Source organism: Saccostrea echinata, unplaced genomic scaffold (assembly GCF_033153115.1).
Source record: "Saccostrea echinata isolate AGI-Se365-2 ecotype Australia unplaced genomic scaffold, CSIRO_AGI_Sech_v1 ptg000033l, whole genome shotgun sequence".
NCBI lineage: Eukaryota > Metazoa > Mollusca > Bivalvia > Ostreida > Ostreidae > Saccostrea > Saccostrea echinata.
Genome location: NW_026889782.1, coordinates 9,067,263 through 9,094,632, shown reverse-complemented (window position 1 = coordinate 9,094,632; position 27,370 = coordinate 9,067,263). Strand labels below are relative to the sequence as shown.

The 27,370-nt window shown below is 31.9% G+C and overlaps 1 protein-coding gene across 1 annotated transcript; it reads right to left on the bottom strand.

Annotated features, from left to right (window-relative positions):
• Nucleotides 1-247: 247 nt before the first annotated feature.
• On the bottom strand, nt 248-18,261 carry LOC133198088 (TATA-binding protein-associated factor 2N-like). Its single transcript, XM_061334234.1, has 9 exons — nt 18,168-18,261; nt 17,947-17,957; nt 16,669-17,137; nt 9,250-9,261; nt 9,000-9,010; nt 8,275-8,743; nt 1,265-1,387; nt 1,005-1,015; nt 248-646 (listed from the first exon to the last, which is right to left on the bottom strand). The coding sequence occupies exons 1-9, from the start codon at nt 18,259-18,261 to the stop codon at nt 248-250; spliced, it is 1,599 nt and encodes a 532-aa protein (XP_061190218.1).
• Between the last annotated feature and the right edge of the window lie 9,109 nt (nt 18,262-27,370).

Here is a 27,370-nt window from a genome sequence, read left to right as displayed (position 1 = left end):
AATTTGCCTTTTCATTACACTTTACCTAATTTTACCACTAGTACTACTTAGTATCCGTCAATTTAAGAAACTCTTAATATTTTTTCTTTGAATTTACGTTGAAGAGTGAATTTCCATAATCTCTCATTGAAATCAGTACTCAAAAGCCAAAAGCAAACAAATGTACATTTCATAATTTTATTATACATTCATAACGTAATTGCAATATGAAATATTCTACAAGATTTTGAGTCGGCAATCTGTTCATTTAACAGTTGTCGGGGTTTTTCTTTTTGGAGTAACCTTTCCTGTATTGTCCTCGTCCCCTGCGTCTCTTTCCTCCAACACGCTTACGTGGTCCATATCTGTATTTCCTTCCTCGTCTTCGTCCCTTGCCTCTTCCTCTGCCCTTTCCGTATCTCCTTCCAACTCTTTTCTTTCCTCTTCCTTTTCTATATTTCCTCAATCCCCGGCGTCTACCATACCCCTTTCCTCCCCTTTTTCCAAACTTATATTTCCTTCCCCTTCCTTTCTTGAGCCCCCTTCGTCTTCCGTATCCCCTACCTCTCTTCAATCCTCGGCGCTTTCCGAATCTCTTTCCAAACTTGTATCCTCCTCTTCCTTTCCTGAGTTTTCCTCTTCCTCTGTATTTTCCTGGGAATCCACGCTTAAATGGATATCCAGGGTGGAATTTACCAAAAGGATAACGCCGTTTTACATTGCCTCGATACTGGGAAACCTTTGTGCATTAAAAGATAAAATGGGGCCATGTTGGAAATCGTTGATATCATTTCTCAGGTAAGATTTCATCCCATACATTTGGTTCAAAGTTCATACTTTAAACCTAACTCATAAATGAAAATAAACATTTTTTGTTTGTTTTTTTAATATAGGTTAAATGTATGCTTCTTCTATACAAACACAGTAAACCAAATGGAATTCAAATGAAACTATATAAAAGGAAGCAGGAATTTTAGTCTTAAAGTTCATTATTATAAAATATAATTCTTTATTTTTCTACTTACACTTCCGTATCCTAAAAAAAGTAAACATAAAAAGAATGTATGAAAAGAAAAAGAATTTAATATCAAGAGACTAAAAAAAAGAACTTTTATAGTTATAGTTCACAAAGTGTAGTTTCTTCTTTGTAGATTTTACCAACACCCAGAGTACAAATTACAGTCGAAATAAACGGCCATAGTGTCTACGTACTCTTGGAAAACATGATATGTTAGCACATTTTAAAGATGTAAAAAAAAATATTATTGCAGAAGCAATTTCTCACCGCGCCCCTCTGCTTTAGAGGGAAAGAGCACAATAGCACAAAGTGCTACAAATGCTGATAGCACGATCAGGCGACCAATGTCTTTGGAGATCATTGCTGGGACTCGATGATTTTTCTTGCAAACTTTCAAGCTATATATACTGTACACTTATCATGCCTTAATGCCTGAACATGCAGTGCTATTGGTGCGTTATTGATACGAAATCATTGACAAAAGCTTATTGTGAGGCACAATGAAGGATAATTTTTAAGTTTAGACAATTTTATTGTATGTCAATAAACATTTAAGTAATATAGCCTAGAGAATTCTCTATGCAAATTGACCGTACTTAAGTACATAACTTACAAACAAAAATAAAAAATCGACCTTGCAATGCAGTGTTATGTTTTGAACGCATTTAAAGCTTCGGGAAGCCTTAACATTACTGCGTTTAAGATAGAAGCGTATTTTACTTGAATTCTCTAGCTTTGGTTATCCTTTTTGGACCTCTTTCGCGGGTGTGTAGCAAAATTAATGGTTAAATATACATGGAAAGGTGAGAATTTTAACTAGAATAAGGCGCTGACATGGCTGTCTAACCAAGGAATTACAAGTAAAGGTATGGTGTTGTCTTAAAAAGTGTGCTAATTTCGACTAACAAAACAGCAAATTTGTTATTTTATCGGATTTGAGGATGTTTTTATTATGGAATACCATATCTACAAATGTACGTTCATGTAAATAACGGAGATATATGCTCTTACTTTTCTACAAGATCCTAAGCATATGCATAAAGCTCAAATTTAAAAACCAATTAAGAAATAATATTTCATTTTTAAACATCTATAGGGGTATGAATACAGATTTTTTGTGGTATATTTGATTAAGTATCAATAAATATCCCAATGAATGTATTAAAGTGATACCTTATTACTTTGATTTACATTTATGACTGATTGGTAATATATGTTTGCGTGATTATAATATTTAACGCATGATATAATTATTTTTAAAACGTCAACGGCAAAAATTTTATCCGTTATCTCATTGACCATTTATGACGTCGCCAGCGTGGCGCAGCGGTTGGAGCGTCTGCTCTAGAGTCGCGGAGTAAGGAGTTGATCCTTACGTCGCGGTTTCGAATCCCACTGTGGGACGTGGAGACCGGTCCTTCGTATGAGAGAGACCCTATAAATCGTGGTCACGTGTCGCAGTAGGTGCTTGCCGTGAGTGCCGAGTATAGGTCAAAATTTGCAGCTTTCGACCTGCAAGTGGTGGCGTTTCCATATGAGTGAAAAATTCTCGAGAGGGACGTTAAATAACAAACAAACAAAACAAAAACCATTTATGACTGCACTGAGAATGACTTCTTAAGTTTTATGACGTGAAAATCGTTAAAGAATAAAAAAACAAAAAACAAATAAAACGAGCTCAACTAAAATGGTGCTTAGTATATGAAGGCAAAGCCTATAAAATATTATCACATTTTATTTTTTTCCTTCACTTTTTCAGATTTTTGAGCATACATTTTTAGAGAACAGACCAGTGATGCTGGAAGTCAGTGGTTAGTGGTTACCCTCAGGAGGGCGCGAAACAAATCAATGCAATGTATTTCTGAAAGTGGATCAAAGAAAATGTTCATTCCAATGGTTATATCTTTATCTCTCAGCACCTTTTTATTGATGTAAAACTAATAACTAAATTAATTGTTTGTATAGGTAGTCGATGAATTTGAAACACATCTTTATATTTTCCATATTTTGAAGTATCATGGAAAAAATTCATTAAAGATAAATCAATTGATTTCAAAATTGTATTTTTTTTATGACAGATAAAAACAAGGCGAGATAAGTTTAACAAAAAGCTTTTAAATTTCGCTTTGTAACATATTATTAAATATATTTTAAGGTCAAAGTCTTTAAATTCAAGTGTTAGAGAAAGAAAGTCCTTTCAGATTTTCATTTTAGATAGCCTCTGAGATTTTATCTGTCTTGCAATTTGTTTCTAAACTAGGATAGCGGGAGAATATATTGTAGGTACAACACCAAAGGCTAAAGTAATTCTTTGCTCTTGAACCAGTTTAACTTCAATTACTAGGCTCTCATAGTAACTCTCTTTTAAGTGTCAGTCTCCTATTTTCAATTAATGCTTGCATGTTTTGAAAGGCATTTCGTGATCATGTTCAATAAAAGGTATTTGCCTTTGTGTCCATGTTCTCTGATTCTATGACCTTGAACACATCACATTTGAACAAACTTAGGTATTTCAGCAAGCTCATAAAATGATACAACCCCATTCTTTTGCAACATATTCTTTCATAATCTCACCGGATTTACCGAACATGTTAATTGAAAATCGCAAAGTGTTAATAAAAATATGGGTTGGGATTCAAAGGCACACATGTGTCAGATTTGACATTTTATACCGTATATTTCATAATACATTTTCATAATAGCACAAGTTGCTTTCTTGTTAAGGAAATATTTTTAGTGCGAAACTTCTTATTCAAATCAACTTAATGTGAATTATGTTGTTTTCCACACCTGTTCATCGAACAAATAAGATGTGAAAGTAATTTATTATGAATTATTCACGTTATTTTCATACAATTTGTGAAAACAGATTTGCTAAATTATACTTATCAAAATTCTAAGAAACTTTTTTTTTCGAAGTTGAAAAAGAAAACTAACATGGACATTATTTTAGTTATTGCAATCTGAGCCAAGTCTTATTTTCAGCGTCATTTTCATTAACATAGCTTATTTTTATTTTTAAACGAGAATTCCAACAACCACTGATGATGGCGACTAAGTCACAAAAACTCCTTCTGAAATCGGAAATGTTACAAACATTGCAAGATACTTTCCCGCTAAAATTGAAATTTGGAGGGTTTGTTGTGCATTATCCCGCCACAACTGAAGGGGGTCTGCTACATACTTATTGAGCTCATACTCTGTTTTATGATCGTTGTATTTTAAGAAACTAAAGATTGTTAAATCTTAAGGTTTTGTTCTCTTGAGTCCAGAACAGCTAGGCGATGCAATTAATCTCATTAAAATTTTATTACTTGTCATTCTTTGATGACACACCCTGCAACTCATTGAATACATTACTTCTATTTTCCCTCCAAAATTGTACATTTAAGCAAAGTTGTATTGAGGACTGGATCCTAGCATCCAGATAAATCAAACTTCACTGAACCATACTCTTAATAAAACTTTTGGACGACTGCTTGTATATTATATATAAGTAAAAATGTTAAAGGATATAAATAGCACGCATTATTTTTACGGTTTAGGTTGTAGTAAGACATTTCTATTCATTGCTGTCATTTTTTCATTTGTTTAAGTGTAGAAATAAATTGCATATTCTGATAATGACATCTCTCTTTTAGTTCTGATTGATTTACTGTGAAAAAAATTGTACGCAATTCCATTTGAAACAGAGCAGACCTCTTTTCCAGAAAAAATCTCAAGTGTCATAACAATTGTTTCATGCAATTATTATTTATCCGTACACACGCTGTTATTTATCCTGTTAAAATAACTGCATAGAATTAAAAACAGTGCTTGTGTATGAGTCTTTAGTTTTAACATTTTCAGTCTTCGTGTCTCTTAACAGTAATTTCGCCAAGATGCGGAGGCTGTTATTAGTCTTTCACTGCATATATTGCATAGTTTAAAAGGAATTATGAAACGAGAAAATTACATACACCCTGTAAAACATTGCTTGGTAAAAAAAATATTTTTTTGAAATAAAGGAAGCCGTTTTTGATATCGAAATACTTAATTTTGAATTCATTTATACATAATTTTATTCACAAAAAGTGAATGGAATTGGGCAGCAGGCAAAGCCTATTTTAGCCCTTCGTTTAAACAATACAAAATGTGAGCAGAACTAACACAGAAGTTCTTCTTTTCATGTAGGAGTTTTTGAATAAAATTTGCTTCATATAAGAATACAAAAAAGCTGCTTATAACAGGGCACAATTAATTTCAATGGGAATTCCTACGGATTGCTGGAGGACCTGGTCTTCACAGATTACATAAAATATTGTCAATAAGAAACTCAAGCACTTCTTTAATACCAATCTTGAGGTACTTGTGTGTCGAATCAGAATGTTTTTTTTATCAAAATAAGTTTGCAAATACCTGGTATCTGAGTTATACTAGTATTTTTTTTATTGATGAAGCAAGTTTATATAATGTCAAAAAGCCTGGTCTCTAATTTATCGTGGGGAATGGTTATATAAAATTTTGAAAAAAATGTATGTTTTGATGCCTTTTGATTTTGGTAAAATTTTGTAATTTCAAATTTTCTCCATGTTCATTGGAGTTTTTAAGTACCCATATTTAAGTAACACAATTTCCCGAATATGTTATTGTACAGCACCAGTACTCCTGAAGTTTCTCCTTCAAGGCTGTTGATATATTTGGATAAATAAAGAGGCTTGGTAGAAAATTAACTAGAACCCGCTTTTTATCTTTGTCTGTAAGTATTTTTTACGAGGTTTTCGAATCCAGGATAGGTATGGTAATTTGAATTTCATTTGGTTGTTGGGAATATTAAAAATATTTAAAACTGTCATGGTTTTGAAGAATTTCATCCTTAGAAAAAGAACTGTAGGTTAGATTACCACTCGTAGAATTAAATAAGTGCAATTGTAATAATCAGCATTACAAACAAAGACTATGTTGTTACGTACTTTGTCAGTTCGGAGCAGTTCAAACTGATGATGCAATATTACAAAGGACTGTCCCAGATGTTATGCAGCCCTAGCTGTTTATTGACGTTAGAAAGAAGGGAATTTAAAGAAACATTATGTATATTAGGTTTATTGTAAGTTTGGTGAACATGTTTATGGGTTCGCGTTTCCTTGAAAAGATTCATCATTTTCACGTTCCTACAATTGGGACTTGATGGATTCCCCACACTATTGCTATTGTCATTGCAACCATATCGAAAAACATTAATTATACCACCATGCTCGTTTATCAATTTTGCAAAAACAAGGTGGCTGTCAGAGTCATTTTTTCTTAAAGTTCTGCATTACATACATTCTATAAGGCTTTCAATAATGATAATAATCTTTCATTTAGACAGGATGCAATTAGTAATTAATACTAGTTTACATTGTGGTCCTGTATAAAACATATTCACAGACAAAAGAATAAGAGAATAGAAAATAGATTGTATATAAATATATACATTACGTTATATACACGTCATTAATGAAATGAGTAAACTATTTGTTCTTTGTGCAAAAAAAAACAAGGTGATTCAAAACAATAATTTTACTTGTTTAAATTATAATGCTGCACATATTCAGAATTACAGGTTCTAACAGATTCAGGCTGCCGATTTCATAAAATTGCAGTTGATACTTTAAAATATCGTATATAATATTCAGTTTGGAATATTCAGCTTTTGGCATATATAAAATGCCACTTACGCTACTTTTTGTTGCCCTTTAGCTGACTTGGCTAACAAAGCTAAAAACTTTTATATATTTTGGTGTCATACTTGTCAAAACTTTTAAAACAGTCAAAATCTACTACATTTAAGGTGTGCAATCGAAATATCGGTGATATTTTATAATAAAAAATATGTTCTTTTCAGAATGGTGATTCTTTGTAGTACTTTACTAATATCGGACAGATGTAATTATGGTTTATTAAGTACATATTGAGGACAAATAGATTTTCTATTTAGACTTGTCACGTGATGTGTCAGTCATGTGATGTGTTAGTCACGTGATTTTATCACATATACTTGCAGTATTGAGGTCATCTATAAATTTCGTAAGTGCAAGAGCATAACCAAGTTAAAATTCTATGTTTAATTTATAAATATTTTAACACCCATTGTAGTTTGTGAAAAATGCTGCGATCCTATATAAATTCTACTATTTCATTGTTTGTCTCTAGAATTCTCACTCTCTTTGGTATGCCTCCATTGTTCTGTCTGTTGTCTTTAGATGATCATTTCATTCCTCAACTTCTTTACTATTCTTAAAATCTGCTGCTTACTGACTCATTTTTCTTTGGAAAAATCTCTTTTTTGATATTCTTATAACAGTACGATCACTGGATTTGGTAATGTAGTTTTAAAATAATGGTAGATCGCTTTCTTCATATATCCATTTTTATTGAAAAGTATATTTTTTTTAGCGATATTACGATGTACATTTTGACATTACAATATTATTACACTATTAATTCAATTATTAAACGAGGTATAAATCAAAGAAATTTACAAAAGCATGTGCCACTGACAGTTCTTGCCAATGGCATCACGTAGTTTGGAATACCCTTGGGATATTTATTTTTGCGTTTTCGAAATATTAAAGCTAAGGTTTTTTTAATTAAAGGAGGTACCCAGAGCTCGCCAAATAACCGTCAAAAATCTTTTTGCTTTATTTTTCAAAGGAACAATTTCTTAAATTATACTTAGAATATATCAATCAATTCCGTTAAAGTATATTATTTCGATACATATTAAAACAGCAAGAATTTACCTACTAATAATTAAACTACGAATGTTTTCTTTAGTCTCGAAATACGAAATCACTCTATTAAGGAGGTTGGGCGGAAAATAATACCATCATCTTTAAAATTTCTAATTTCACTTTGTTTTCACATCTGACAAAGTTAAAAGCTCTTGTGTCTATTTAAATTATCAATACCACATGACTTATAGTTAGAGGTAATAAACCCTTCTTCTCATATAGAAGAAAAGGTATATACATGTAAAAAGGACCCGACAGCCAATCTACAAAACTACTTGATTGTTTAACGCAAGACAGAGATTCCATACTTTAATAACTGTCTTCCTCGTTAAAGTTTAATACTTGTCAAACTTTCTCTCCATCAAAATTGAAAACTCTTGATTTTTTTTTTTCTTTGAACTCATTTAAGCCAGTATTCAAAAGTAAAGCAATGTACATTTGATTATTTTATTATACATGAATAAGGTAATTACAATATGAAATATTCTACAAGATTTTGAGTCGGCAATCTGTTCATTTAACAGTTGTCGGGATTCTTCTTCTTGGGGTAACCTTTCCTGTATTTTCCTCGTCCCCTGCGTCTCTTTCCTCCAACACGCTTACGTGGTCCGTAACCTCCTCTGTATTTTCTTCCTCGTCTTCGTCCCTTACCTCTTCCTCTGCCCTTTCCGTATCTCCTTCCAATTCTTTTCTTTCCTCTTCCTTTCCTATATTTCCTCAATCCTCGGCGTCTTCCGTACCCCTTTCCTCTCCTTCCAAACTTATATTTCCTTCCCCTTCCTTTCTTGAGCCCCCTTCGTCTTCCGTATCCCCTACCCCTCTTCAATCCTCGGCGCTTTCCGAATCTCTTTCCAAACTTGTATCCTCCTCTTCCTTTCCTGAGTTTTCCTCTTCCTCTGTATTTTCCTGGGAATCCACGCTTAAATGGAAATCCAGGGTGGAATTTGCCAAAAGGATAACGCCGTTTTACATCGCCTCGATACTGGGAAACCTTTGTGCATCAAAAGATAAAATGGGGCATGTTGGAAAATCGTTGATATCATTTATCAGGTAAGATTTCATCCCATACATTTGGTTCAAAATTCATACATTAAACCTAACTTATAAATGAATATTAACATTTTTGTTTGTTTGTTTGTTTTTAATATAGGTTAAATGTGAAATTCTTATGCAACTTTATACAAGGAAGCAGGAATTTTAGTCGTAAAGATCATTATTAAAATATAATTCTTTATTTGTCTACTTACACTTCCATATCCTAAAAAAGTAAACATAAAAAGAATACATGAAAAAATTAATATCAAGAGACTGTAAAATAGAACTTTTATAATTATAATTTACAAAGTATATTTTCTTCTTTGTAAATTTTATCAACACCCAGAGTACAAATTACAGTCGAATTAAAGGGCCATAGTGATTACCTTCTCATGGAAAGAATAATATGCTAGTAAATTTCAAAGATTTAAAAAAATGATTATTGTAGAAGCAATTTCTCACCACGCCCCTCTGCTTCAGAAGGAAAGAGCACAATAGCACAAAGTGCTACAAATGCTGATAGCACAATTAAACGACCAATCTGCTTTGAGATCATTGCTGGGACTCGATGATTTTTCTTGCAAACTTTCAAGCTATATATACTTTACATTTATCATGCCTTTATGCTTAAACATGCAGTGCTATTGGTGCGTTATTGATACGAAATCATTGACTAAAGCATATTGTGAGGTACAATAAAGGATGAATTTTAATTTAAACAACTTTGGTGTATGTCAAAAACATTTATATAATATCGGTTTCCTTCGGAGCATATCATTGTAATGAAATTGGAATAATTCCATAAAGAAACATACTTGATTTGAATTATTTAGCTTTGTTTATCATATTTAGGCCTCTTCCGTGATTGTGTAGGAGAATTAATTGTGGAATATACATAGAAAGGTGACGGTTTTAACTAAAATAAGGCACGGACATGGCTGTCTAACCGAAGAATTACTTGTAAAGATATTGTGGTGTCTTAAAAATGTGCTAATTTTGGCTAACAAAACAGCAAATTTGTTATTTTATCGGATTTGAGAATGTCTTATTTTGGAATAACTAATCTACAAATGCACGTTTATGTAAAAGAAGGAGAAATATGCTTTTACTTTTTAGCTCACCTGAGCCGAAGGCTCAAGTGAGCTTTTCTGATCAAAGAGTGTCCGGCGTCCGTCTGTAAACGTTTCACATTTTCGACTACTTCTTAAGAACCACTGGGCCAATCTCAACCAAACTTGCCACAAAGCATCCTTAGGTGAAGGGAATTTAAGTTTGTACATAGGAAGTGCTATACCCTCTTTTAAAGGGAGATAATTAAGAATTCGTGAAAATTTGGTGGCATCTTTTAAAAATTTTCTCAAGAACCACTGGGCAAGAGAAGATGAAACTCATGTGAAAGCTTCATTATATACTCTAGATTCATTTTTGTTCATATCCTGGGGGTAGGACGGGGTCACAAAAGGGAGTCGAAGTTTTACATAGGAATATATACGAAATGTCTTTAAAAATCTTCTTCTCGAGAACCGCAATACCATGATAAGTCGTATTATAATAGAAGTATCCTCAGGTAGTGTAGATTCAAGTTTGTTCAAATCATGACCCCTGGGGGTAGAAGGGGGGCACAACAGTGGGTCAAGGTTTATATAAGAACAAATAGGTGTAATGGTTAATGGGCATTTGACTAAAACGCATTGAAGACTTCAAATAGTGGAATGACCTGACAACCCTTGGAATGGACTAGTCTAAAGGTATATAAGGCAAAGCTTTTGGACAGTCGGGCATTCAGAAAGTATCTGAAGAAGTTGGATGATGAATCAGCAATAAAGCAGTTAAGGTATTCGATCTTAATATCAAAAGATTCAATGAAAATCAATACATAACAGATGTGTAGGTGTTGAATAGTCGGTATATTACCAAGTCCCCATCTCTATGTAATAGAAAATTTAAGTATTGTATGATATACCCTCAGACAGAGCTGTCTTAATAATCATTCCAATCATTAACTCAAAGTAAAAGGAAAACCTATATATCCCTTGTAAGAACCTGATCATACACGTTACATAGGAAATATTTTTGAAATCTTCTCAAGAACAACTAAGCTATTATTAGTCATATTTATACAGAAGCAACCTTAGGTATTGCAGAATCAAGTTTGTTCAAATTATGACCCCCAGGGGTTGGGGGGACAACAGAGTGTCAACGTTCTGCATAAGAATACATAGGAATCATTTTGAAAAAATCTTCTGCTCAAGAACACAAACGCAAAGATAAGTCATATTAATATAGAAGCATCCTCAGGTAGTGAAGATTCAAATTTATTCAAATTTACGGTGGGTTAGGGTGGGGCCACAATGAGCAATAAGAGTTTTACATATGAATACATACTAAGGGAAAAAAATATAAAAATTCTTCTGCTTAAGAACAGCAAAGCCATGAATATTAATATTGATATAGAAGCATCCTGAGGTAGTGTAAATTTAAGTCAGTCCCGTCCCCCTTTAAAACGTTTCAATACTGAACTGATTTCTGCTTCTTTTTTTACAAGATCCTAAGCATATGCATAAACCTCAAATTTACAAACTATTTAAGAAAAAAGATATCATTTTAAAAAATCTATAGGGATATAAATACGAATTTCTTATGGTTTACTTGATCGCATATCAACCAGTATTTATATCCCTATGATTGTATTATAGTGATACCTTATTAATTACTTTGATTTACATTAATGAATGATTTATAATATATACTGTATTTGCATGATTATTATACTGTATTCAGGGTTTTATTCGCACCGTGTTACATGTATTTAAGCCCTTTCGCATTTAAAAACAATTTTTACCCAGTTATATATTCACCCAATCACAGTTTTGGTTAAGAAAATATTAATATAAATATATATAAATATACATTTTTTCTATGAATTCATCCCGTCTTTAATTCGCCCGCATGGATCTAGGGCGAAAGGGGCAAAGATAAAATGGATGCGAAAATTTCACTTTATGCAGTATTTAACTCATGGATTATTTATTTTTAAACGTCAACGGCAAAAATTTTATCCGTTATTTTATCAACCATTGATGACTTGACTTAGAATTATTTCTAACGTTTATGACGTGAGAAACTTGTATTTAAGAAAAAAACAGACAAATAAATCGAGCTAAACTAAAAATGGTGCTTAGTATGTGAAAGCAAAATTACATACAATTATAATGTTTTAGTTTTTCAACTTTTTTTCAGATTTTTGAGTATACACTATTACAGTACAGACCAGTGATGCTGGAAGTTGGTAACCCGGGGAGAGAGAGAGAGAGAGAGAGAGAGAGAGAGGAAAAAGATTGCAAAGTATTCCTGAAAGTGGATCAAATAAAATATCTCTCTCAGCACTTTTTTGTTTAGGTAAAACTAATAACTAATTTAATTTTTTTGCATACATATTCATAATAAGATAGTAGATGAATTTGAAACACATCTTTATAATTCATATTTTGAAGTATCATAGGACAAGGTTATTAAAGATCGATCAATTAATTTCAAAATTGTTATAAAAAGGTTTGTTTTTTAAATGACAGATACAAAGAAGACTAGATACGTTTAACACAAAGCTTTTAAATTTTACTTTGTAACATGCTTTGAAATATATATTATAAGGCCAAAGTCTTTACGTTCAAGTTCTTGACATAGAGAGTCCATTCAGATTTTTTCCAGGTAGCCACTAAGATCTTATCTGTCTTGCAATATTGTTTCTAAACTAGGTCAGCAGGAGAATATATTATAGGTTCAATACCAAATGTTAAGGTCATTCGTTGTTCTTTAAATGGCTTTAGTTAATTACTTGACTCTCATAACTACTCTCTTTTAAGTGTCAGTATCCTAGTTTCAATCAATTTTTGCATGTTTTGAAAGGCATATTGTGATTAGAGCATGCTCTACATATGAACAATTTCTAAATGAGGCAAGCTATTGTCAAACAAGTTGCTGAAAGAAGAATATCAGCAGTCTCGTTTAAAGTCATCATTTGGCAAGTTTTATGGTCAAAGTCATCATTTAGCAAGTTTTATGGTCAAAGTCATCATTTAGCAAGTTTTATGGTCAATACATGACCTTTTCAGCAAATACAATCTATCATTAGGTCAAATGCTGACTGACGTTTTTCATTTTAATTGTTTGGCCATTATTTTTTACACACGGAATTCTCGACGGATTTTTCCGTTATTTCCCGATCCTGACAAGGAGCGCACGGAAGGTGTGACCCATCGGCAGGGGATGCTTACTCCTTCATGGCAACTGATCCCACCTCTGAAGTTTTAGAGGTCCGTGTTTGCTCTGCTTCTGATTTTTATTGTTTGAATGGGCTTAGGAGGTGGAAAAAAGTTCGTAATCTCCTTATTTTATTTCAACCATACTGGTTACTGAGGTACGGAAGAAGTGAATTTAAAGAGATGTCATGTATATTAAGTTTATTGTAAGATTGATGACCATGAGATATGGTTACATCTTTCCATTTTGTTTGTTTGTATGTTGTTTAACGTCCCTCTCGAGAATTTTTCACTCATATGGATACGCCACCACTTGCCGGTGTAAAGCTGCAAATTTTGTCCTATACTCGGCACTTATGGCCAACTTTCCATTTTGTTAAACAGTTCTATCACATAAACGTTCCAACAGTCGGGACTTGAAAGATTTCCCACACTATTACTATTGTCATTGCAACCATATCGAAAAGCATTGATTATATCATCATGCTCGTTCATCCATTTCGCAGCACAGTTAAGGCTGCAATAAGTAAGCCGGGCCTAATTTATACGGGAAATGCTTACTATGACATCACACAAAATATAAGTTCTTCAAATTACCACAAAATGTAATGATTTGCTATTTTAAACTGTTTTTAACAAGTGCATGCATTTTTGTCGTTGGTTAAACTCCACACAGCAATATATAAACAATTCACTGGTCGCAATGCACTTGTAAATGTGACGTCATATCGTAAAATTTGACACAGTTTGTAGAGAGGCGGATCAACTTATATTTTATACAATGAAAAATGTATTTTGTAATGAAATCAAATATTATTTGCAGATATATAAGAGGCCATTAACTTGGATGCGATGTCTATTTTATGATTTTATTCATATACTTCCCGTACATTCCCCAGACAAGCGATACTGCCGTATATTTGTATGCAGATTCACTGAAGAGTAATAGAAGGGTCGTAATAAATCGATATATTGCAAGGGCATACCCTCAATGAGTTATGGCAAGCTTTTACACATAAACTCAAGAAGTATGAAGATATTTGAAAAGTGCTGCGAACCTGTTGAAATCTTGCAAATGAATTAATTATATCTATATTTAATGTACTTGACCAACAATATATTCAACATACGGTCTAACAAATGTAATTTTATCAATTAGATAGTAGAATCTAAATAGGTTCGCAGCACTTTTCACAAACTACATAGAGTGTTGAAAATAATTGTATATTAAACTTAGATTTTTAACTTGGTTATGCCCTTGCAATATTGGAATTTATAGATATACTTGAAGTATATTTGCTAAAATCACGTGACTGCAACATTACGTGACAGTCTAAATCTAATCGTCCTCAACATGTAGTTTTCAATCACATTGCCTTTGTCCGATAATAGTAAAGTCCTAAACAGAATTGCCCATCCTTGTAAAGAATATATTTTCTATGTAAAGAATTCGCCGATATTTCTATTTGGCACCTTAACTGTACTGCGTTGCAAAAGTAAGATGGCTGTCAGTGTCACTTTCCATAAAGAGCAGCATTTCAGACATTCTAGAAGCTTTCTCTAGGTCTAGATTAAATTTTAAAATTCTTTAAACACTAGGCCTACTACATGGCATAGTATTACTTATATCACTCAAAACCTTCGTAATAAATTTTTTGTGTCGTTTCTCCTAGTATCCGTTGCACCTGTAGAATTGTCTCTAGAAGTGATACTGACTTTGGTCTGCCTCCATTGCTCTGTGTGCTGTCTTGAATTGATCCTGTTTTTTTTTCATCAAACTTCTTTACTACGAGGGGTGATGAAAAAGTTCGCGAACTATCTCTATATTTAAAAAACCACAATTCAGATCAGAATGAAACTTTGTACACATATAGTCATACACATGTTCTATAAATAGCAGATGTTAAATAATGTTTTGCTCCATGTTTGTGACGTCACAATGTAAAAATGACGTCAGTATGTAGGTCACTTGTGAAAAAAAATGGTTGACTCAGTCGTACTCGAGTAACGAACGGCTGTAAAGTTTAACGTATATCTCGGAAATTCCTTTGCAGTAGAATATGATAATTTGTACAAGGTTTATGAAGACAAAAGACTTACCAGAAGTTCAATCATTAATTGGATTGAATGTTTTAGTGAAGGCAGGGATGTGGTTAAAAATGATGTTTGTTCTGTTAACCAGCGAAAGCAAGCCGGTAAAAAGATGTGTCCTTAGTTGAGCAATTTGTTTTGAAAGATCGCCAAGTTACAGTAATAAAAATAGTTGAATATCTGAGCAATAATATAATTATTAAATCCCTAAAATTTCGTTGACTTTAGACTCAAAACATATGAGATATGAAAAAAAGAAGGCGCCAATACTTTTTCCACATTGGGTAAACGACGCTCCCGAGACAGAGGACTCGGGTTGTGAAGGTCACCATGCTAATTCTGGGAAGGGATATCCTTATCCACTCATCCTATTGCCGAGATTTGGCCATTTCTGACAGATGGTCTGTTCTTGTTATAAAGAATTACTTGCATGGTAAGAAATATAACACTCGGAAAAATCTCTTAGCTTCTGTGAACAGACCGCTACGAAGCATGTCACGTGACCGCTTGGATCACGTGATTCGCGCATGGGCAGAACAATGGCAGATGTGCATTAAAATCGGTGAGGACTACTTTAAAAAATAATGAACACTGAAACCTCATTTTATTTCTTTTAAGAAAGTTATTCAATTAGTTCGCGAACTTTTTGATCACCCCTCGTATTCCTAAAATTTTCTGCTTAGTAACTAGTTTTTCTTTGATAAAAATCTCTTCTCAATATTCACATATCATCACTGGATCTGATAATATAGTTTTAAAATTATCATAGCTCACTCTTTTCATTAATCCATTTTTACTGAAAGGTAGTTTCTAGGAATATTACGATGTACTTTTTCACATTACATTATTAATGCCCTATTAATTCAACTATTAAATGAAACATTAATGAAAGAAATTTACAAATGCATGAACTTCTGGCAGTTCTTTCTGATGGCATCATCTAGTTAGGGATATCCCGTTTGTTTAAGGGCATGAAGATTAGGCTATTTATTTGTGTATAAGCTCAAGTTTCGAATTAAGGAGACACGTACCGAAAAACATTTTGAGCTTTCCACAAAACCGTCATAAACCATCCCATTTCTCTATGTTTTCAAAGGGTCAATTTCTAAAATTTAAATCAGCTACTACCAAACAATTTGGGTATAGTTTATTATTTCTATACATGTGACAGCTGAGACATAAGCTACTGATATTCAAAGTTTGGATGCTATCTTTAGTCTCGAAAATTCGAAATCCCTCTGTTACGGAGGTTGATCGGGAATAATACCATCATCTTCAAAATTACTTATTTCACTTTGTTTTCACATTTGACTTTTTCCCAAAGTTAAAAGCTCTTGCACCTATTATTGATTTATACCACACAACTTTTAGTTCTAACTGAAAACTGAATTTTCATAATCTCTCACTGAAGTCAGTACTTAAAAGTCAAAAGTAAAGCAATGTATATTTGATTATTTTATTATACGTTCATAACATAATTGCAATATGAAACATTCTACAAGATTTTGAGTCGGCAATCTGTTCATTTAACAGTTGTCGGGGTTCTTCTTTTTGGGGTAACCTTTCCTGTATTTTCCTCGTCCCCTGCGTCTCTTTCCTCCAACACGCTTACGTGGTCCATATCCGCCACTGTATTTTCTCCCTCGTCTTCGTCCCTTGCCTCTTCCTCTGCCCTTTCCGTATCTCCTTCCAATTCTTTTCTTTCCTCTTCCTTTCCTATATTTCCTCAATCCTCGGCGTCTTCCGTACCCCTTTCCTCTCCTTCCAAACTTATATTTCCTTCCCCTTCCTTTCTTGAGCCCCCTTCGTCTTCCGTATCCCCTACCTCTCTTTAATCCTCGGCGCTTTCCGAATTTCTTTCCGAACTTATATCCTCGTCTTCCCTTCCTGAGTTTTCCTCTTCCTCTGTATTTTCCTGGGAATCCACGCTTAAATGGAAATCCAGGGTGGAATTTACCAAATGGATAACGCCGTTTCACACCCCCTCGATATTGGGTAACCTTATCAATGAAAGATAAATATGGAAGCAGGGTAATAATCATGGCCTTACTTGTATTAAACATATGGTTCGAAATTTACATTGTGAACAAAAAGAAAGATCTATCCATTTTTTATAATTCAAAAGAAATTCATGTGATTATATTTTCAACAGTTAAATACTGTGATTTATTGATTGAATAAAAGTGATATTCTGTCACCGTGTGAAATGATGCCAATGTGATATTCTGTCACAGTGTGAAAGGATATCAAAGTAATTAAAATAATTTCTGGCCTGCCATTAGATAGAGATAGTATCTAAACCATTTTGCTAGAGACAAAAACTGCCAATTTCTTCCAAAATATGTTTCTAAAATCCATGTTGCAATGTTTTCAATTTCATGTTACAATGTTTTTCGATCTCTTGACTGCTACGCTATGACGTCTCAACCGCTCAATTATGACGTCACAGCCTGTGAAACTGTGTTGAGAAAAGCAGAGAAAATCAAAGAAAATCTAATAAAAAGAAAATTCAATGTGTTATAGTTGGATATGGAATTCATCTCACTAGTGAGTCAATTTTTTTTTAATATTTTCACTCGTGCTTAGTACTCGAGTACAAGATTTATCTATATATATAGAAATCTTGTCCAACCCGTGAAATAAATTCCATATCCAGTTACAAAACATTGAATATCCTCTATTTATTTTTTTTTCTTAAAAGCCGAACCAACTGAAATTTAAATGAAATTCAATACAGGAAAGCAGGATTGTTTATCATTAAAATCGTTATTGTAAATGATTAAGAGTATATGTTTTTCTTTCTACTTACACCTCCATAACCTAAAAATGGATGAAAAGAATACATCAACAATATAAAAATAACTTGTTTGAAAAAAACGTCTTATTACAGCTTCTCTTTTTGTCATAAACATAATCAGAACAAAAAGTTAAAGTTCGTGTTATTAAATTTACCATACAAAAAGCATGATGTGCTAGAGAATATGTGCTATTTGTTTTAAAAACAAGATAATAATAAAAGCAATTTCTCACCGCTTCCCTCTGCTTCAGAGGGAAAGAACACAATAGCACAGAGTGCTACAAATGCTGATAGCACGATCAGGCGACCAATGTCTTTGGAGATCATTGCTGGGACTCGATGATTTTTCTTGCAAACTTTCGTGTTATATATACTTGACGTTAAATATGCCTTAACATCTTAACATGCATTGCTGCGGGAGCGTTATTAATTTGAAAGCATTGACATACGTATATTCTGAGGTGCTGCATGGGATTTTTTTAGTAAAAGGTTACAGTGTTGTATTGTTTTAAACATTTATAACATTTTTGATTCCTTTGGAAAATTTTAGATTGAATAAATTTGATATGGCATCGGAATATGATGCAATACAGGAACATTTTACTTTATTTTCCGTTTATATATCTCTTTGGTGCCTCTCTACTTAGTTTGTAGCAAATTAGTTGTGGAATATACATAGAAAAGTAAGGGAATTAACTAACATAAACCAATGACATGGCTGCCTAGCTCAGGAATTCTTGTAAACATATGGTGGTGGTCTAAAAATATGCTGATGTTGGCAAACAAAACATCAGTTTTGTTAAATATTGTGGTTTTGAGAATACTTTTTTTTGTTATGACATATGTACATGTAATCTACATATCCATGTTTCTGTTATACTCTCTAATTTTGCTCCATGATCCTGCGCATAAAGATGAAATTTACGTTACAAGCACTAAAATAACATCCATATTTCTGATACACAGACAAATCTAAATCTTTAACATATACATTGTATAACTAAGGGAGGATTAAGTGAAAATAAAACACGAGTGGTTTTTTTTTTTTAGATTGGTTTTGTGCAAACATGAACACTTTATTTATTGATATGTTTAATATTGGAGAAATTCAACTAAGTGAATGGTAATTGCTTTTCCAATTGAATAAAATTCTACACGTACATGTAATAAGTATTATTTTTCACCATTATAATAGATTCTTTTCTAATTTAAAACGAAGACATATTTGAGAAAAATAATCAAAAATAATCGTATTCATGTAACGCAATAACAAATTTAATAGAGAATTAATTTTTAATTTACAATAATGCATTTCATATTCAAAACGTTTACTTATTTAATTAATTTTAAATTTCTTTTGATTTTCTAAATCAAGAATTTGTCGGGGTGGGGGTAGGGGGGTTACAATTTTATCAATTTACGAGCCACTTCAAAAGACAGCAAAGAAAATTGTTATTTGGTTAAATTTGACTTCAATAATAATTAATGAAACTAAAATTCATTGTTACATTTATGAATCAGTTGTTTTTTAGTCAGAATGTACGCTTGATTTCAGATCATCATTATTATATAGTAATGGTCCGCTTACTATTCATAATGAAAGTCAATCCCCTTTATAATAATATAATAATGTATTTCCGTCGTTTACAGTTTACACTTAAGTTTATTTTTCATATCATTCTACCGTATAAGCAGAATTTGTAGCGAGGATTTTATTTTGGCATTATTAGCGAGGGTATTGAGATCGCTAAATTGAATATCGCTAAAAATTAATTGCGTTTTATTTGTAATAGTTTCTTTAGTAGGCACTTTAAAATCGCTAAAACTGATTCTCGCTAAAAATTGATTACCATTATTTAAAGATAAATCACTAAATTTGAGTCTCGCTAAAATTTCCACTTATACTGTATTTGTTTTTCGTTTAATTGTTTCTTAAAGATTTCCTATTATTTGTTTTCCGTACTGATCATCTTTAAGATGAATAAGATGAAAAAAATTATGAAAACAGTATTTTTTGCATTTAAATAATTAGGGGTAATGGATGGTAATCTTTTTTGGAGAAAAGATGGAATCAAGAACTAAGTGAAGACATCACAAATTTTACCTTAAGTTGGCGGAGTCTTGCCATGCCAAAAAATTGTTTCAAAATTCAAAAATGATATTTGTTACATAAGGATCATCAATAGGCACATACATTACAAAATTCGTGGTTAAAATTCCATAATTTCTTGAAATTATATTCTCGAATATTTTTAAGCAGTTAATGAAATCAATAGGTGATCTTATGGTAAAGCGGATGGATTATTTTTCACATGCTCAATGTCATCCCGACAAAATATGCAAAAGTAGCTTAATGGATACCTATTAGCACAGATAAAAAAAATCTATATTATTTGAATGTATATATTAAATAGATGCTTCCTAGTACTTTCTGTTCTAGCCCTGTAACAGTTTTCAAAACAATGAGGGCATTATTATTTAATAAATATAAACAAATGTATTTGTAAACTGATATACCCATGTCAAATATAAAAGAATATTATTTTGCCATAGTTGTATTCTAAAATTGGTGATAAAGTTCCGTTCATTGCAGTTGGGGTGAATTTAGACCCGAGTATGCTGGATCCAGTGAATAAATTGTGTAATCATTATGTATTTCAATGAACTTGGAAAGGTATTCGGGTTATGATCTGGAACCCTTAATTCCAGTAAATTGAAACCGAATGAAATCATGGAATTATGATACATTTTTTATGTATTTAATAAATTTTAACTATGAATTCATTGTAACCTTTATATGTTGTTAGGGATTGAATTTTTGTACAAAATATGGTATTTTCAACTTATCAATGGCACATAAAGTTCGTATAATCATTGTCAGCGGGAATGGGATACTTCAATTTCGTAATAATAAAAATAAATTTGAAAAACCGATTGATAAGAACTAGTAATCCTTGATTATGGCTATTAATCTATTAATATATCATTTGGATTCAAAAATTCCTTTTTGAAGTGCTTCTTTTTAACCTCTCAAAATATGCTAAAATAACCTACGCATGTGTGTAACATTCCGAAGTAAAATATTAACATACTTAGATATAGATTTAGTCGTTTTGCTTTATCTAAGTTCTATAGTTCAAGTCATTTGTAATTCCAAATGTTACAATCCTTATTTACAAAAGGGGATACTATTACGTAGAAGGCAATGACCATACTTTGATATAAATAACTGGTCATGTTTGTTTTTGTTTCTTTTACACCTTTTCCATGTTTCTACGTTAAACTATGATACAAAAGACTCCTTATTAACATATTTTTTTTTTACTATAAAAGGTCCATTTCTACAATATTCAAGCAATTGCTTCGACAAATTGCTTTCTAGAAAGATGAAGATCCTTTTTATTACACTATTAGTATTGGCTGCCATAATCGCCGTGCATGCTGGAGGTTTGTGATTTCACTGATAATTATCTATGCATTACACTGACCACTGTAAAAATACTAAGTTTTCATTTCATCGTTGAATACAATTAATGATACTGATTACAAAGAAGAAATTTTATTTTAAATTGTAAATCAAAGATTCGTATGTTTTCTAGAAAAAAAAATTAACAATAACTTAAATCATGCGAAAGTTGACTAAAATTAATTTTATAATGAATATAGATAAAGATGGTTATAATGACCTTATAATGAATATAGATAAAGATGGTTATAATGACCTTATAATGAATATAGATAAAGATGGTTATAATGACCTTATAAGCAAATATAATCTAATCACAGGGTCGTATTTTGGCTGACTTGTTTCCTACCAATTGTTAGACCATTGTTTTTATACTAAATTTGACTACGGAATGTTCCGCCTACTTGATCAATACATGCGGCTTACGGCGTGTGTGACCGGTCAACAGGGGATGCTTACTCCTCCTAGGCACCTGATCCCACCTCTGGAATTTCCAGGGGTCCGTGGTTATGCCCTGTTCACATATTTACATTGTTTGAAATTTTTATGAGATCGATCACTGTTTATTATCTTCTTCCATCATCACCCAATGTAATAATGTTATTTCTGTCACATCTGTGATGAAATATATCATTTTTTATTAAAAGATTTAAAAAATGGAATAGTTAATTAAAATTCGAATGCATCCAGCATTTATCAATGACATAAACCATGCTAAATTTCACAAAAATAAATCAATTTTGTGCCTGCTTGTACATATGTATTTAAAGTTATCTTTTTTATATATAAAAATAAAAGATATGACTCGAAACAAATTTCCAGTTATTTCTATCATATTAAAATTTGATTTCGGCGTAAATTCTTTTTAAAAAGAATCATCTATTACTATATAACAATTCATCCACAATTAATGAATATTTACAACATTATTGTGTACAGATTGCATGTCGTATTGAGAAACTTTAACGCAACATTCAATATGGATAAAATACAACTTGATAAAGCTTATCATATAGAATAATATTCTCAATTAAATCATTCCATTACCTTGTTTCCACAGGCTAACGGTATGTTTTCCAATTTTGTAAGCAACGCTTAAACTCATTTAATAATTTATTTAATATTCCTCTTTCATTAATGAATTTCAGTTATTTGGGAAATTTTAATTTTTCGTATACGTTTACTTTTATTTACATCCTCTGTATATTTTTTCCTTCAACATAAATGAAAACCGATTCTTAATAATAGATCGATTAATTTATTAAATCAGTCTTTTAAACCACCTATTTGTAAGATTTCTTAAGAAATAGTCTCCTCCATCAATTTTGCGTACAACTCAATAACATATTATTTAACGTACTTACGTCCACTTTATTCAAAATTTGTGCAAATATACATGTAAAAATTAAGAAAAAGGTGTCCTTGTACGTCAATTCGTACAGCACAATTTGCTACAATTGTAGCCATTGCGGAAAAATATATGACCTAGCTAAGACTTTTTCTGCTATGAATGCAACTGTGAATTCCTGTATAAAAAAGGAGGAAATCATTCTATTATTATTTAAATAATGTGGATTTTCATCTTGAAATGTATTCCAACTAGAAAGCTTACCATGAGAATTTCAGAACACTCTCAACACTAGAGATTAGATATTTTTGTTTTATACAAGAATATACTGTAGAAGCACATGGGGATAAACTTTCGTTGATTTGTCATCTAAACTAGTTTCGTGGGCATTAAATTTCGTTGTTTTGAAAGTAGCCCTATTCAATATATAGTCATATGAGAAATTCCTGTGGGATTTAATTTCGTTGATAATTGTTAACAACCAAATAAACGAAATTAAATCCCCGACGAACATTTCTGCTTTTACAGTTTAGCTGTTATCAAGTTTCTGTCTGTACATGTAATAAGATTATAAGAGATTTGACTTAATAGAGGGAAACATTGTAGCTGTCAAAGAATAAAGTTCAAACGATATTCATTTGCAACACTCATTCAATTGGTAGTGTTCTATCACTTGGCATTTCAGACTGAACAGAGTTTTGATGAATCAAATGGTAATTTTAAGTTTAATTCTTTCTATTTAGCATTCTCGAATCCTGCACGGTATTGGTCACCCAAGCAAGTACCCAACACGTGTAGTGGTCGTTCATCATGGAGGCAAAAAGGGCGGATCTAGCTCATCTAGCTCCTCATCCAAGAGCAGTGGATCCAAGAGCAGCGGATCCAAGAGCAGCGGATCCAAAAGTGAGGGTAAAAAGTACAGGAGGAAGAATAACAAGAGGAAGTACTAAATCATTAGAACGGAGTTAGAAGCGAAAACTACTCACATAAGGAGAGGCGGATGTTCATTTTAAGAATATATTGTGAACATCAAATAAAAGCTTTGTACTCTTACTTTTTTGTTATTTTTATTTCTTAAACAGGCAATTGTACTTCAAAGAAGGTTATGTGACAGACAAACAAGCAAACAAACAAAATTTTAACTTTTAATGAAAAAGTATTTCATGACTAGCTCATTTCAAGAAAAGTTTTCTGCGGCCGGGAAATAAAAGTTTGTATAAATTTGTATTGATTATATGAAATCTAAATGTATGTGCATTGAGTCTACGGTGTTTTCGTCATTGAATGTTACCGTACATGATTCTATAGATACATGTACCTTTTCAAAAATAGTTACACAATTGATGCTTTTGTGGAAAAAAATCATTTTCTGCATGAAAAGGTAAATGCAGGCTAATTAAATTTCGTACATCTTGAAAACTACCCTAGTAATAAGTATTACTGTGAGATATATCAAAGGCAATGCAAAACCTATAATTATGTCCTTTAACTGATGATATGGACTAAATAAAGATACCATTGTGTATACAGTAAAAACTATTTGAATTGATATTAGCTTATTAGATGAAAAAAAAATTAATACTTAAAATCAAATAAGTTTTTTTTCTTCTCTTCTTTCGGACTTTTAACCCTTTTAACGGCAAATCAGCTGTGAAAGAAAAGGAGAAAAAATATGAAAACCACAGTTTTGGAAAACAATAAAATCATCCGTCTGATTTATCTATTATTATATAGATCTTATTATTGAATTCTAAAATATGTACAATGTTAAACAAATCATTTTAAAAAAAAAATTAGACTGTTTTAAGATCGTGTGTTTCTTATGAAACTATTAATTATGAATGTACTCAGCGTTGTTTGATTAATGAAAATGTTATAATTAGAAGGGTTATTATACATTGTACTTCTGATAAATGTGTATTTATATAATGTTAAGAACGAAAAATAACAACTTGTGTATGCATATTGTATAAAAATTTCCAAGTGTAGTAAAGAAATACCCCGGGATATATTTTGTGTTATCCATCCCTCAGAAAATTAACATTCAACCTTCTTCGCCAATTTTGATTTCCAGCAGTAAGATTTGTTGGCGAGCAATCAAACCTGAAGAATTTTACAAAAATATTCCCTTGGATGTAAAATGTGCTATCCAATCCTCTGTAATTATAATACACATCAATATAAAAAACGCTTTGAAAGGTATACATGTAACTCTTTCATCAAACCCTTGACGGGAACGGTGTGGAATAATTCTGATTGCAGACTGTCTCACTCACAGCCAGTGGATAAATAATATTTTTACCAGAAAATCTTTCATACAAATGTCAAAATAAGTAAATATCTATTAAATGCTTTTGCAACCTACAACAATAGAAATGATATCGGTTTACTCTCAATGGTTCTGTCATTTTACTCTACTTCGTGCTTAAGGAAAATGTATAATAATGGTTGTTAAAAGATTGACGCAAAAATGAAAACAACAAAGGTATATCTAGAAATCAAAATTCCATCAACATGAATTATATCTAAAATATATTAATATTACATCGGATACATCCGATATCAACGAAAGCTGAGAACTAGAATATAGACAGTTTAATATCGTAACTGATCACAGTTTATTCCAGCTGTAGAAAATTGAGTTCTGTAGGAAAACTAACAATATTATTATTACATTTTTGCATTTAATTTTGAACTTTAGTATAACGTTTGTTAGGCATATTGTACATTAGTTTCCTGTTCCTCTCATTCTAAGGTTAATAATGTTGCATCAAAACTGGAAGGAATTCGAAAACAGTACAGAATAAGCTTTATTCATATACACGAAACAGAAAATTATTTGCCGTAACTTAAACTGAAGGAGGAAGTCTCGCTATAGAAAGAGGAAGAGTGGGTATATATAGCGAATCTTCCTCCTGTTAGACACACTATAGAGTGAGATTTCCAGAAAGAAGACTCCTTTTATGGCCAGTTTTCCTGGGGCAGGGGGAAGACTTACTATATAGTCAGTCCTTAGAGGGAAGTCTTATTGTTGAAAAAGTCTCACTATACAACACTTAAAATCTTTCGAATAATACCTTTAAAATCGAGGTCGAGTGTCACGACAAGAGTTGACAGAGAAAAGAGATTTCACTGTGAAGGCAGAAAGGGCAATGAAATATATGGAGATAAAGAAGAGTATTCAAGCTCAAAAGTCCATTAAACATTACAAAATAGGTGCAGAGCAAACACGGACCTCCAAAACATCAGAGATGGGATCAGGTGCCATGGAGGAGTGAGCATCCCCTGCCGACCGGTCATACCCGCCGTGTGCTCCTTGTCATGATCGGGAAATAACGGAAAAATCCGTCGACAATTCAGTGTGTAAATAATGGCCTAACAATTAGTATGAAAAAATCTATAGGTCAACATTTTCACTAAACCCAAAAACAGATATTAAAAAGTCTCGAATGAGACGTTTAACAACATACAATTAATCAATAATCTATGATTAAGCCCTGTTTAACGCAAATGCTTTTGAAAAAATTCTAAACGAAGTCCTATGTCATAATTTTTTAATTATTTATTTTGGTTATTTCAACTATAAAAATGACATTTTCAATTACATTTAAATGATAACAGGTGCTTATACCGGTATTCAAGTGCAGGTCATTATCAAGTATAGCTTATTTGAAAAAAAGTATGATTAAAAGTCAAAATTCGCCTGAAAATAGATTCAGAATAAAAAAAATAATATTTCTGAAAAATAAACAGTTTCCCTTGTTCCAAATGGAAAAAAAGTGAAGATAACGAAAAGTGGTAAATCTAAAAAAAATGTACAAACAATAAAAATATGTGAACAGGGCATAAACAATAGACCCCAGGAAATTTCAGATTAGGTGGGATCAGGTGCCTAGAAGGTGTAAGCATCCCCTGCCGACCTATGAGATCAAATTTTCTAATCAAATAATTTAGCAAAATTGTTGGAGAATGCCAAATATTAAATTGAATATCTCCTAGAAAAAAGGAATGATTATTTTAGCGACACCTAGCGACACTAACATCAAGCTATTTATTTTCTTAAATAATAAGTAAAAGGATAAATGCTGTACTTAAACATTCGGTTATTATATAATACATACGAATGACATATATCATATAATACTACAATACTAAAATGTCGGAATGAATGTTATTTAACATGTATAAATTGCACAGACCACACAACTTTAAGGTATTTTAATATGTTTTCTCAGATTGAATAAGAAATCAGGTTTCATTGCGTTCGTATAGAAGAAATCTGACAGAATTTTGTTTCTCATTTACCTTTAAGCTTCTTAAAACCTACAAACCTTTCCAATACTTATGATGGATATATTTACTGCAAGTTTGTAACATTAATACTTGCTCAAGTGAGTTAAATCTTAGGGAAAGGTTTTATTTATGATATAATATATGTCCAGATCAACGAAGTATGAATTTAATAATTATTTCTCATACCTGACAAAAACCAATGAAAAATATATGTTTATATTGTAAATTCAATAAGGTATTTTCTAAAAGCAAATACAAAACAACTGATTTATTACTACAGGTAGTAAGCAATGGTATGAAAACAACGACGTTTATTTATTCAGATAACA